Here is a 15,265-nt window from a genome sequence, read left to right as displayed (position 1 = left end):
CGACAGATGCGGAAAGCAAATATTATTCGAGTCGTCTCGAGTTAATGGCAATAGTTTGAACTCTAACTAAGTTAAGACATTTATTGATTGATATTCATTTTGTTGTAGTTACAGATTGTCAGGCGTTGGTCCATATGAACAGTAAAAAGACAACAAACCCTCAAATTGCACGGAGGGTGAGATTGCTTAGTGAATTCAATTTTGAAGTTCACCATGGGCCGGGTGAGGCTATGCAGCATGTTGATGCATTAAACAAAGCTTCTTTGGATCCAAACACATATGAGACTATGGATCAAATAATAAGCGACAAATTGTATTAAATACAAAAAGTATTAATGACAATGAGTGAAGAAGAATATGTAGTATCTATGCAAAATAGTGATACAAAATTAAAAATTATAATATCAGAACTAACTAGTGAAGCACCGTCATTAACAGTTAGGTCAAAATTTGAGATTATTAATGGTATACTGTATCGTATAATTTCGCAAAATGGTGTGAAGAAAGGAAATTATGGATGGTTCCAAAATCAATGCGCAAAAGTTTGGTAATTCAGTTTCGTGATATGTCAGGTCATTTCTCAACTGACAGAACAGTATCCAAAATACTAGAGAAGCATTATTTCCCTCGTTTACGCAGGTATGTTAAACATCACATGTGTGCTGCCTGTGTTGTGAACAAAGCACCCCGTGGAAAGCGACTGGGAAAACTTCATCCCATTGAACCAGGGAAGAGGCCCTTCGAGACGATACATATTAATCATCTTGGACCCTTTCCGACTAGTTCAAAGAAAAATAATTATCTATTAGTGCTTACAGATAATTTGACTAAATTCGTCAAGCTTTTCTGTTCTCTTTTATTTGTTCAAGCAAATAGTGTCCATACCAAAGGAGTCATACGTCAATTAAAGTCAAACACTTTACAATTTGGGCTGCCTAGGAGAATCATATGTGACCGTGGAACAGCGTTTACCTCAGAACAGTTCAGAAATATTGCCATGAGGAAGAAATTGAACTTCATTTAGGGTCAATCTGACATCCACAAACAAATGGACAATATGAGAGCGCTAATTCAACCATACTATCAGTAATTACTACTGACACTTATAAAGAGTCGACGTGGGACCACAAACTACCCTAAGTGGAGTTTAAGCTGAACAACATGTTGAATAAGACTACTGGAAAGTCATCATTTCAAGCTCTATATAGATTTTCACCAATGTTACAAGATGGGCTGTTAGAAAAACTCGTAACAGTAACAACATTAATCGAAGATCCAGAACACGTACAGGCCAGAATCAGAGAGAACATTGCAGAAGCTCAACAGCAGTGGAAGAAGAGGTATGACAAACAAAAGGTGGAAATTAAATTTCAAGTTAGAGAAATTGTGTTTTTACGTTGCCCTCCTGTTCAAACTGGTACATCAACAAAAGTATAGAGAACCACTTGTGGTAACTAAAGTATATGATAGGAACACTTACAAGATTGCTTCAGTGCGTCCTACTCATCGGCAACAGTATGCTACTACAGCTCATGTTAGTCTCTTAAAACCATTCAACAGTCAAACTCAAATGGATGACAGTACAGAAGAGGAAGAAAAAAGCGAGTCAGAGAAACCAGAACCCGAACAGACAGTGAAAGTAGGAAGATCAAGACGTAATTTGCAGTACCCAAAAAGTATAAAGATTTTGTTTTGTGATTGAATTGTTTATTCTCAACAAGAGGATGAATTGTTATTTCTGTTAAATTATTTTTTTTTGGAATTTATTTGGTATAGATAATTATTTTGAAAAAAAAATTATGTTATTATTTTGTTTAATTTGTTTAAAAATAAAAAAAGTATGGTTTTTACCGATTATTTTGTTATATGATATGATTATATATATATATATATATATATTGATTATTGTTAAAGAATTATTAATGAGAACATTAATTCTTTCAGAATGTCCGAATGATATCAATGATCCGTAAAGGGGAAATAGAGAAAAGAGGAAAGGAAAAAAAACACAGTGTGTGTGCCTGAGTGGCAGTACTAGTGAATTTTTTTTGAGTGTGTTACAAGTATAAAATTTCTATCTTTTGCATTTATTTTCCTAAAAAATGATTGTGGACGTTTCATAATATAGTATTTCTATAATAATACTAACAACTTACAATATGTGGTAAAAATCGTTTAACTGTTGACAGCTGAATTTTAAAGAGTTATTTATGTAACTTTGATTTTTGGTTGATATACAGAGTGATTTATAAAGAATAATAATTTTAAAAGTGTTCCAGATATAAAAATTTCAAATTTCAAATTTTTGAGTTAATATACATGTATAATACACAAGGGATTACAAATACAGGTAGCTAATTGGTTTTTTATGACATTGTTGTCACAGTCACGGATTATATATTATCAATTATGGCTATCAATAGATATACTTTTTATATTGTCAGTTGGTGTATTTATTAACTCACAAAAATGTGCCTTACTATCATTGATAATAACAATTCTGTATACCTTTGAATGTCGATGTCATACGAAACCAATTAGCTACCTGTATTTGTAATCCCTTGTGTATTACACATGTATATTAACTCAAAAATTTGAAACTTTAAATGTTTATATGTAATAAACAAATAAAGTTTTATTAAAAATTCAAATGCTATTTACTATTAAATAAAAAATTCAAACATTTGATTAAATTCATAATATATGTTCCCATTTAAATAACATAGTTGACACTCTTACAAGGTATAAAGATGAACTAAAAAAGTATTACATAGTTAATAATTCAAGAATAATGTGTAACTAAAGATAACAAAAAAAAAATGTTTAAATTATATTTGTTCTGTAAGTAATTAAGTTGGTTATAATAAAAAAAACACCCTGTATATATATATTCATATATAAATCATAAAACTTGAAATCAGGATATAAATAAAGAAATAGGAAATCATGTAGCTTTTGGAATAATCCACCAATTTTTTAAAATTAAACACTATCTAAAGATTTATATCGAAGCGTTTTTTATGATAGTAATTTTAATCACTGTCAGATATCATCTATACTTGACCCAAATAAGCCACGTCACCACTATGCTGCAACCCCGATGTTTTGTTTTTTTTAAATGAGTAGAATAGTCTAAATAAAATTTTAACTGGTCGATAACCAATTTTGTAACGTTACCTTTTTAGATATTAACATTTAATAATTTAGAAAAGGTGTGAAATGGGATCACTACCCCGTTTCTCTTTAGCGATGCTCTATTTTTAAAAATGAAGGATAGTATTATAATAAATCACACACTAATATAAAAATGAAAAATGAACAACATTTTCTATATAACTATGATAAATAGATCAAGACCATAACTGATCTTACAATAACAATTGCTAGTGTCAAAATTTAAGTCAAGACGTGATTGGTAATAACAAAATCAAGACAAGCAATTCAGTAAAAAGTAAGTTAATAAAAATAAGTCCAATACCAAGACTTTGGCAATCTAGATCTTGGCATTGCTTTGCTCATCATTATGAGTATTATAGTAGAATAGATGTTATAAGGCGTGTATAAATATAAATTTTAGGAAGCTATTATTATAGTATTTACATGTTATTTTATACTCATCATTATTAAACTTATATTTTTACACTTCAAAAACGTTGAAACGTACGTCTGATCAATTTAATAAAACCGATCAACAAAGACGTTAATTTAAAAATATAAAAGTCATGTCAAAATCTATATATTTAAATTATGTCACATCGTCATTTATTATTATCGTGTTGCATTGCTTAGTTCTATTAAAATAATTGTAGGTGGAACATGCAAAGGGATCATGTCTAAGAAATATAAACGTATATCTAATTTATCTTGTAACGCCTTCTCTAAATAAATAAGAATCCGTGGGTATATTACTAATGCTCTAAAATAAACTATTTTCGCAAAAGTCATAATCAAAATCACTATATCACCGCATTTCAAGATATCAAAGAGCTGGAATTTGTCATATCTTAACTCGCAAAAATCGACGGCCGACGTTTTGATGACATCAGGTTTATGTCATAAAAATTCTTTATGATAAACAAATTCTATTGTTTATTATTAAAACATACCAAGACATAAATAATCACATAAAAAGTTTTAATATAAATATTTCTCACCGATGGAAATATTTTTTTGGAAATTAAGTTGAAAAAGTTTTTATTATTTTAAGTTATTAAACAGATAATTTAATAAATATTTTTCATAGCAATAATGAAGTATATTCCGAACTCTTATAAAATAAGAATAACCAATTTATTTTCCATTAATTATCCAGAATTGAAATACATTGATCTCATATTTATTTAACTAAGTTTTGAACATTAAATTAAAATTACGGTAGAGGTTTTCGTTCGATTTTCACTGTTTAGCACTTTACAAAAATTAGATAATAGTAATAATAATAAACGTAAAATGATGATAATAATTATTAAAACATTTTTTTTGAAAAACTGTACCATATTAATTATATATTAACATGACATTAATTATGTTGTATAATTATTATTTGATAAACAAGTGAACAAACTGTAATGTCAAATTTGGCTAAAATATAAATCATTGTCAATTCACCAGCAATCTCATTATTCTGTGCAAGCTCAATTTTTGATAAGCTGAGAATATGATTTTTTAATTTTTTATTTTTTATGCATTACAATATAGTATAAACAAACGGTGATATTAAATAATAAAGATAATAAATTATTAGACTAAATATTTGAAAAACAAGTTGAAATTTTACATCCACTATTATAAACAAAGCAAAGAAAAGAGATAATTATATAATAAAATAATTACCAATTTAAATAAAAGCAATTTATAACAATAATTAAAATCATTATATTACAGGAAAAGAAAATTCTTATATACAATAAAATTTAGTATTGAACAGTGTCTCTCGTAAATAAAAAACATTTTTTTAAAATTATAAAACAAAAAAAATATTTTAAGATTTTTTAAAACAATTTTGTTTAAAAACAAATATAAGAAACCGTAAAAGTTTTAAATTAATAAGAACCATGTTTTAAAACATTAAAAAATATCATATCACTAATAAATTAATTAATTAATTTATATAACTTTATATAATTTAACTATAGTGAAAAAACTGATTATTTTTTTAATTTTACACTAGTACTTTTCTACTACCACCAACAACTACATTATTTTATTTGTTATATTGGTTTATATTGGATTACTATGTCTTTATAATTCTGTTAATTATATATCAATTTTTTATGTGTATATATATATATATAAATTTTACTGCGAAAAATGTTAAATGGTGACTATGTAATAACATTTGGTTTAAGCAAATTAATGGAGGGACTAATCCTAAAGCTGAATACAACAAGATTAAAATAACACATCGAAGACTACCCACAAAAGCTTTTACATCAAACTGAGCCTGTATGTTATGAAAATCGTGTAATATTAAATGAAAATATAAGTAATTCTATTAATATTGATTCATCTTCTTCAAATGTACGAAACTTGCAAAAATAGAATCTTCTAAACATCAAGCAAATAGTAAATTTGTTTGTAAAACTATTTCAAAAGATAAGTTGGCACGTATCTAAATTTATCTATGCTATCAATAGTCCTTTTAGATTAATTGAACACGCAGAGTTTCATAAGTTTGTTAATATACTTTGACAAGAATTTTAGTTCTCAGAAAGAAAGATGATTATGAGCACCTTCTGTAGTTTCTAATCAATATCAATTATTGAAAAATAAAACTATATAACAATAGTACTTCGGATAATTTTTATTGTTCTCATTGTTTGTTACAATTGACCTGTTTCCTTATTTTTTGAACTTTCTGTATACTCTTCAACGTAAAATACAATAATGTATTGAGATTTTACGTATGTCAGTTGCATAATATTAATTATTTGTATAATTATAAAGAAAGCTTTACAAGTGATTACTGGAAAGTATATAAACCCAGTATTTTTTGTATTAACAGTATTTTTTTCGTTGTATAGTCACTCAAAATGCACAAAGATAATATTTGTTAAATCCTTATAAAATTATTTGTTTGTTGGTTTAAGTTTCATAATAGTAAATTAATCCAAAAATAAGTTATGCTCGAAAGCTTTTTTTTAAAGACACTCAAACTTAGCTTAAAAGATTCAAAAAATCGGTTAAACACAACTCTTATAAAATTTAATCAAATTATTTTAGGAAAGCCAAAAAAAAAATGTATATTTTTTATGATGATTTTACTGTGTAATTGTCACTTAATTACTAATTATTAATTATTTCAAAAACTAAAAAAAAAATACATAAAAAATTCATATAAAAATTGTAAACAAGAAAATGGCTGTTATCCTGTGTAAATGATAAATCAAGAAATTTATAAAAACAACAAATACTAAAAATAATAATCTTAATATATTTATTATTTTAAGAGAAATTCATATAAATAATGTATAATAAAATTTTTAATGATTAAATATTTATTGTACAATAAAATATATATTTCTTATTTCTCTATTTTGTTTATTGTTAGTTATTTTGAATAAAAATTTTGTTTGTAGGAATAATATTAGTGAATTTACAATGCCTTTATGGTTTGCTCATTAGATGGAACAATGAGCACATTTATAGAATCTTGTAATGATACCGAAATGAACTCTACATTTAATTTTAGTTTGGATGAAGTATATTCAATTTTAATGGAACACAAAAGAGATGCTCGAAATTTGGATCAAAGTACTGAGGTAAAATAGAAATAATTATGATAAAATACTTTTATTTGCATGATAATAATATTTATGATTTAAATAATTATACTTATGGAAAACTAATTTTATATAGAAAGTTCGGTAAGTAAAGAAAGTTACTATTACTTTTATTGTTTGTAACAATTGATCTGTTTCCTTACTTTTTGATCACTCTGTATATTTCTACTCTAAGTGAGATATCACGTAAAAGCAGTGGCGTGTTTACATAAAGGGCTACGTGGAGCAGATAATCCAGAACACAATGATAAGGGCGCCTTTGACACTCTGCACATACCCATAAACACGATAAAACTTGGGTAAAAATGTTTTTTGTTTCATTTATAATTTATATTCTTACGTTTATGCATTTTCTAAGTTCTTTAAGCTAGAATTTTTTTCAGAAAAATCTGGAAAAAAATTTTTTTTTACTCAAAAAACGATTTTAAGGGTATATTAGATACAAACAGCACTGAAACGCTGAAACCCTTAGTACGCTACTGCATAAGAGCATTTTTTGAAAAAATGTTGTTTTTTTTTCATCATCATTAGTTAAAACCCAGTTTTAAGTAATTTTGATAGGAATACAATATTTTGTCAAAAAATCTTCAGAAGTGGTATTACATTTATTGTAGGAAATTGTAGGAATAACATTAAAATTGAATAGTATACAGAGTTAATTATTTTTATAGACTATATTGATAGCAGTTTATCTGGGTCTAATCATCGCTGGTCTAACAGCTAATTTGACTGTTATTTATGTGATAGCAAGACGTGCTCAAATGCATACATCTAGAAATATTTACATAGTAAATTTGGCCATATCAGATATAACATTATGTCTTGTGTGTATGCCTTTTACTCTGACATCTATAATAAGGTACCAATGGAATATGGGATCTTTTGTCTGTAAATTAGTTCCTCTCTTACAAGGCACCAACATAATGGTATCTGTTGGAACAATTACAGTGATAGCTATCGACAGATATTGGGTCATAGTACGAGGATCTGCACAAAACGAACGTCGATCTGTTTACGTTGCTATTTTATTAGTTTGGCTGTTTGCAGTGATAACAACTCTACCGATACCTTATTATCAGGTACACCAAAATGTCTTACAAAAAAATTAATGACATGATAATATCGCTTATTAAAACCACGATTATTGTGATTTTTAAATAAATAGGTTGTTGAGCCCCTCACTTTCCATCAAATTGTATTGTATGAATCCTGTTTAGAGAAATGGCCTACCACAGAAATTAAAGTTGCTTACAACATAGCCATAGTACTCATACAAGCAGTACTACCTGCTACTGTACTATTAGTGGTGCATATTCGTATTGCGACTTTTTTACACACACATACTACTTCTCAAAAAGATCCAAGACGAGCACTACGAGAACTCCAAAGGAATAAACGAACTACTCTGCTTTTAATAGGTATCTGATATTAATTATAAGCTTTAAATAAACATTATATTTAAATTCAAAAGAAGTAATAAAGATTCAATGTTTTATTCTGGATAGACCTTATTTTTAACATAATCTCGACCAAACCTCCACGAGAAAAGCCTTAACTACCTAACCCAAACAAATTGATCAAGAAGTTATTTCATTGAATGACCCCATGTCGTAAGTCTAAAAGTTGATACGTCATAAAATTAATATTTTGAGAATTTTTAAGAGTTATATAGAAAACATTTTAGGATATGGCCTTTTTGCCATATACCAAAATAACGAATCAACTTAATCTAAATTTGTTTAAAAAATTATTTAATTTACATAAGACATCATTGAAAATTTTATTTTTTTTTAAACTTACTTTTTCATTTTGCTCCATATTCGAGGCGAAATAAAATTATAATACAAAACGCATACGATTATTTAAACTACTCATTGTAATATAATTAATGTTATTAAAAATATTAAATACAAATAATATTCAAAATCTTATAATGTGTATTCATTTTAATGAAATAAAATAATAATCTTTTTTCAATTAAAATTCTACAGAATTATTAATCTTTATTATAAATTATTAGAATAGTATTAAATACTATTTGTTAACATAATGTAAGATTTTAATGTAATAGCCTCACATATAAACGTAACCAAAAACATTTAAAATTGTATTATATATTGCTTCGATTTTCAACACTTTTTTTTCAACGAAAGTATTTGATCACAAAACCCTAGGAAAATTTTTGCTGCTCGTTTGCAAACGTTTTAAAATTTCAACCGTTTTCGAGAAATAACGCTCACTGACGCCAGCGTTTTACGACTTAAGGTTTAAAATTTTCACCAGACCCATCCAAAGACATGTTATAAAAAATTAATTTAATCTGTTAATTTTTTACCGTTTTATGAGTTTTTTTTATATGCTCAAGACACTAAGGCGCGCCAAGCGAATTTTTACGACATGAATATGATTTTTTTTTCTATTCGCAACTTTACCACAGCGATTTACACGTGTCAAGGAAGTTGCAAAAATACGAAAATCCGACGCCTACATTTTGAATAAGGGTATCGGCTCATATTTGTGCATATGTATATTTTGACTCTTAATTTGTAGAAAATGAATTTTTAACTCAATTTAATTTTTCTCTTCATTTCATATTTAATACATTTTATAGTTTTCATATATGTATTGAGTGGGATAGATTATTAACTACCTTCTTTATAACTTTTTTTCTGGTATTATATTAGTTATTACCTGTTTGGTATTTTAAATATAAAAATATTTTCTATCAATTCCTTTTAAATAAGTTTATATTACAAAAATTTTTGATACATTCAATCAAATGTATTGATACATATATAAATATATCTTTTAATTTGTTTAATTAACTTACTGTACAAATATGCCTTTAATATGCTTAATAAGCCAAATACGCTTTGAACTTTTTTTTTATGTCCACTTAAAGTTTACATTAAGATACGATTTTACGCGTGCGCATAGAAATATATTTTCTATATTTTATCAATAAAAGTTTGATTGTTATATATAAGTTTCAGCGAGGTTATAAGTATATAAGTTTGTACACACATTATCAACAAATACAGTACTGTGTATTAATAATCTTATTTATCTCTCATATGATGTATAAGTCAATGAATTTATTGTAAAAATTGGGACTTATCTATTACAACGATAAATCATAGAAACCAACATTCTAAATAAAATTAACTTTTTTATATTGCCTTAGGAAAATAAACTACCAAATTTTTCTCTAATTATTCTATAACATTAACATAATTATTATAATAAGAAAATTATTAATTATTGTGTATATCACACTCCGGGTCTAGACAGAGTCCCAGCTTAGCGGAGACTAGTATTAGTTATACTTACTTAATCATTTTTTTTAATGGGGTAAAATTAATTCATTAAATTCATTTTGCTGCAACTGAATTTTATTTTAACTAAGCTTTCACTATTTAAATATATGTGAACAAAATTTAAAAATGTATCGAGTTATTTAAAATAGTTTAATTTACCCTGAATTCATCCAAATTTCTTTTTAATATCAAATTTATTAACTGATAAAAAACATAATTCTGATAAAAACAATTTGTATATCATTAGAGAGAAAATAAGATATTTGATAATAGTATAAAAGATAATTATTCAAATGGAAAAAATATAATTTATTTAAGAACATAAATTAAATCAAATATAAAACAAATTTTTATTTCATTATTACAATTAGATATTTTAAAAAGTGTAATTTTCATTTTTCCTCACATTCCTCTAGTACAAAGAAACCAATACATTCTTAATGTTATTTTTATGTATTGATTTCAATGTGGTTTCACGATAAACGAATCATGGTGTATATATTTTTATACATATACTTAACGATACTTAATTTATCGAAGAATTCAATCGAGTTTGGTTGGAATGAGACATAATTTAATAATTAGCCAATGGTTTTTCTTAGTAATACATACTTTTCATTAAAAATATAATTTATCAATCTTTAGGAGTTGCAGTTGTGTTCACGGTTAGTTGGCTTCCGTTATCCGTATTCTCATTAACTGCAGATTTGATGACTACACCTGTAAACCCCAGACAACTTTATTTAACATTAGCTGTTTGTCATATAACAGCAATGACTTCAGCGATTTCAAACCCAATCATATATGGATGGATGAATTCTAATATCCGTAATGAGCTTTACCAGCTATTCAACGCTAGATTATGGGGAACACAAAATGATCCCAGATCAATAGTTACAGGCACCACAGCTTTGCGAAATAGAAGCAGACCATTGATAATGTACAACACGTCAAACTACACACCTGGTAGTCAAGAAATATTTTCAAGAGGTGTAACAGTACTGTAAAGATGTACAGTTAATTTTTTTCCGCTGTATCATTTCTGAAATAATTATTTATTTTATAAAAATAAAAAATATTTCAACGAGATTATATTTATATAAAAAAAATCAATTATTAAAGTTTAGTAGAATTTTTAAGTAAAAATCAATTGAATTGTTCGATTTCTAAACATAAATGTCTTTTTTCTAAAAATGGGACTCTTAAGTAATATCCACGATGTAAAAAAATTGATTATCGCGTATTGTAAATATTCATAAAACTATAGGACAAGTTACAACTTTTAACACATTTTAAGAAAAAAATTACAATTAATTTGAACCAGAACTAATGCGTTTTGTAACTAGTCAAAATAAATTTTACTTCATAAGGTGACTTCATCAGTAAATGAACAGCTAAGAGTTTTTCATATTTAAACATTTTTTATTAACCCTATCAGTCCCTCTTTTAGGAAAAGAACAGTAAAAAAATTTTACTTTCTTTAATTAGTAATTTTTTTTTACAAAAACACTATTTTGATGAATTTAATGGTCATTAAACCTTTTTATTTCAAAAGGTAGGATTATCAATTAGAATGAACATTGGGACTCAAAATAATAACAAAAAATATTCTTTTATTGCAAAATCTTTATTCATTCGTTTCTTTTCCTGTTTAATATTATTATTATTATAATTTATAACATAAAAATGAAAAATAAATTAACATACTTATTAGGGTGGTCCAATTCTTATGGGTAAAAAAAAAAGTTTTTTTTTCTGAGCTCCACAACCATATTTTTGTTTCTTAGTCAAAAATAAATGTTCACGCCATAAACTAGCCCATTCTAAACATATTTAGAGGTCGCTAGGATTTGTAAGTAAGAAGTAATAGGAATTTATCAATGGTTTTTATTCTAGCGTAATCATTAACCGCCGATAACGAACAGATAATAGCTGTGCATAATAACCATGAGTATTTTACATTGTCCGTCAAAAATGAATTGTATTTTCCTTTACTATCTTATTTTATTTACATTATTGGTTGTCCAGTTAAAACTGAAATGGTGCGACATGAGTTAACATTTCAAACCATTTATCGACATTTTATTTTGAACTGTTGTTGAGTCAACATCGCTTGTTATAAACACGTGAGTATTTGAAACGTTACCTGCGGTTATTAATTAATTTAAAATACATATATTAATGATTGTACTTTTTTATTATCACATTTGAAATATTTAACACTTTGGTGTCCGTTGAAGCTATTGACATTTTTTTAACTATTCTAAAGTTTTGTTTGATAATCAAAACAAAATTATTTTTGTGAATTACCTACTAAATTTTTAACTATAGTTATTACAAAATATTATATTAGATTTTGTCTTAAATAATATAATGGCTTCCACCAGCAATTTAAAATCAACAAGAACATCAGCTACCGTGTGGTTGATTGGAAAACCTACAGAAACATTTTCATTTGCTAGACTTCCGTCAAAAGAGGATGTACTAAGATTTTTTCACTTTCACCACTTAGAAAAAAAACAAACTTTTAAAAAAAGTATAAGGTCTACAGCGGAATCCGTTTTGGAAGTTTGGGAAAAAGCAAGGATACCTACTCAAAGAATTGACTCAGTTGAAAGAAAACTAAGTAAACTGGTGGATGAATACTATCTTTTAAAAAAGAACAGAAAAACAAATCTTGATAGTTGCCGTATGAAAGAATTGGTATTTAAAGGAGACTTAGTTGATATTTTTGACATAGCTGTTAAGGATGCATTAAAAATAATGAAAAATGAAGAAGACAAAACATTTTTAATAATGCAGAGAGAAGACAGAATGAGCTGCAGTATGGCAGGTGTAGACAAGCTGCAAGAAAAAAAAGAATTTAGAAAACGAAAAAGAGAAGTAGAAGCTGAAACTAGAAGACAACATAATCAAGAAAAAACGCTAATGAGCTTAGAAATAGCATCCGATTCCGAAATAATGGATTCTTGTAAAAGCAGCTCAAACTGTTCATCGGGTGATGAGTTTCAAGTTCCTTCTACTTCAACAAATATAAAAAAACCCACCAATATTAAAAGTGTATTTACTGAGGATGTTGTAGCATCTATTGACCGTGTAAACTTGTCTGATCGGAATGCAATGTTTGTCGTTGGATCAATAGCTCAGGCTTTAGGAACCCCAATAGCAGATATCTCTTTATCACGTAGTACAATACGTCGTAAAAGAAATCAAATTCGCAAAACTGTTGTGGAAACTGACAAAACAACATCTTCTTTCGAGCATCCTCTAGTTTTGCATTGGGATGGTAAACTGCTGCCTGACATTGTTGGAGGGACGCAAAAAGTCGATCGAGTGGCTGTGCTTGTCACTGGCGGTGGTTTAGAAAAGCTTTTAGCAGTTCCAAAGATTGATAGAGGCACGGGCAAAGAACAGGCTGATGCTTGTCTCAATGTTCTTGAAGAGTGGAAGTTAAAGGCCTACGTGCGAGGACTCTGCTTTGATACTACATCTTCTAACACGGGGTTGAATTTGGGCGCATGCTCTTTAATCGAAAAGGCTATAGCATCTGATAAAGAGCTTGTCTGGATTGCTTGTAGACATCACATTTTTGAAGTTTTGCTTTCTACCGTCTTTAAGGAAGTGTTTGGACCAAGTGGGGGTCCACATGTCAATCTTTTCAAACGTTTTCAAAAACAATGGCTGGGAATAGATAAACAAAATTTTAAAGTTGGTGATGAAAATTTATTTAACCATGACAACCTGCTTCAACTCCGTCAAGACATGCGTTCTTACTATATTGATGCTATTGAAACGCAACAGCCAAGAGACGACTACCTTGAAATAATAAACTTGTGCAGAATTTTTCTCGGAAAGTCAGAAGAAAGTAAAGTTGGATTTCGAACGCCAGGAGCCTTTCATCAAGCCCGTTGGATGGCAAAGGCAATCTATTGCCTAAAAATATACATGTTTCAAGATCAGTTCGAACTCACTGCAGCAGAGAAAAAAGGTGTCACGGAAATAAGTCTATTTGTAAGTCTACTGTATTGTCGTTGCTGAAATGAAGCCCCAATAGCCGAAAGAGCTCCCCTTAATGATGCCGATTTGATTGGACTGATAAAAGATTACCCTAATCGGAAGATAAGTATTGCCGCATCTAAAGCATTTTTTCGTCACCTTTGGTATTTTTCAGAACATTTAGTTGGACTTTCTTTTTTTGATTCTCGTGTCAGTACTGAGTCTAAAAGAGAAATGGTAAAAAATCTTCAACGACCTTCCAAGGGAAATGCATTGAAAAGACTTGATGGCAAAACGTTCAATCACCAGGATCCACTAGAGTCGTTTATCACACAACGCACAACGGTTTTATTTGATTTGTTAATTAATAACGGTCGAGAAAAAGCAGCTTCATTTTTGGCGAAAGATCCATCAGAGTGGCCGACAGATTTGGTCTATATTGAAATGCTAGAAAAAGTTCGCCAAATGAAAGTTGTTAATGATTGCGCAGAGCGTGGGATTGCACTGATTCAAAAGTTCAACAATAACATAACGAAAAATGAGGAGCAAAAACAATATCTTCTCCGATTAGTAGATCTCCATAGAAAACGATATCCTTCTGCATCAAAATCTAGCATTATGAAAATGACTCTAGGTAATTAAAAACTAAGAAACATAAATTTTAACAAATATATATGTATAATATTGTAGCATAATGTTTTGTTTTATTTTTAAAAGTTGAATAAATTTTCAAGAAAATAGTTTTTATTTATTTACTATAACTTTATGCATAAAAGTGATAAATCCTAGCGACCCCTAAAAATTATTCAATTATGCTGAAATTTTTTATAAGTGCAAGTTAGATGGTCTGAAACAAAAACAAACTTGTGGAGAAACTAAATTCCAAAAAAAAAAAAATTGGACCACCCTAATACTTATACTGTATAAAATTCAATAGCAAATAAATTTACTATATAGCAAATAAGATTTATCAAATAGGTACTATAGGACTATTTAAAATTAAAATTATATCAAAAATATTTATCTCAAAAATTCACAAAAAATTACTAAATATTGTTAGCATTATCATCGCTTAACACATACTACTAGTATGTAATGTTTTAAATTAATATTTTTAATGTAATTTTAATTTTAAATAATATTTACCACAAGTGATCAATTTTTTATTAC

General features: G+C 27.7%; 2 protein-coding genes across 5 annotated transcripts in view; both read left to right on the top strand.

The window, feature by feature from the left end:
* Positions 1-11,221, top strand: part of LOC126910483 (neuropeptide F receptor-like) — a 44,892-nt gene extending 33,671 nt beyond the window's left edge. For 3 of the 4 annotated variants that reach the window (XM_050693096.1, XM_050693093.1, XM_050693092.1), the window contains 4 exons: positions 6,579-6,761; positions 7,454-7,861; positions 7,948-8,200; positions 10,745-11,221. In XM_050693096.1, coding sequence (XP_050549053.1) covers positions 6,609-6,761; positions 7,454-7,861; positions 7,948-8,200; positions 10,745-11,106 — 1,176 coding nt within the window. In that variant the 5' untranslated portion in view covers positions 6,579-6,608 and the 3' untranslated portion in view covers positions 11,107-11,221. Of the gene's footprint in view, positions 1-3,349; positions 3,452-6,578; positions 6,762-7,453; positions 7,862-7,947; positions 8,201-10,744 lie in introns of all 4 variants that reach the window. The other variant, XM_050693095.1, reaches the window with a different exon arrangement.
* Positions 11,222-11,780: 559 nt separating this feature from the next.
* LOC126910464 (uncharacterized) lies at positions 11,781-14,885 on the top strand. Its single transcript, XM_050693054.1, has one exon. The coding sequence runs from the start codon at positions 12,473-12,475 to the stop codon at positions 14,135-14,137; it is 1,665 nt and encodes a 554-aa protein (XP_050549011.1). The 5' UTR covers positions 11,781-12,472; the 3' UTR covers positions 14,138-14,885.
* The last annotated feature ends 380 nt before the right edge of the window (positions 14,886-15,265 follow it).

This window comes from Daktulosphaira vitifoliae, unplaced genomic scaffold, assembly GCF_025091365.1.
Source record: "Daktulosphaira vitifoliae isolate Bord-2020 unplaced genomic scaffold, ASM2509136v1 Scaffold_1, whole genome shotgun sequence".
NCBI classification, from domain to species: Eukaryota; Metazoa; Arthropoda; class Insecta; order Hemiptera; family Phylloxeridae; genus Daktulosphaira; species Daktulosphaira vitifoliae.
The sequence above is the reverse complement of the archived record's forward strand: the minus strand, read 5'-3'. Positions and strand labels throughout refer to the sequence as shown.

What these genes read in the sequence shown, in the direction of transcription:
- LOC126910464 (XM_050693054.1), top strand. Translation starts at nt 12,473, where the DNA reads ATGGCTTCCACCAGCAATTTAAAATCAACAAGAACATCAGCTACCGTG.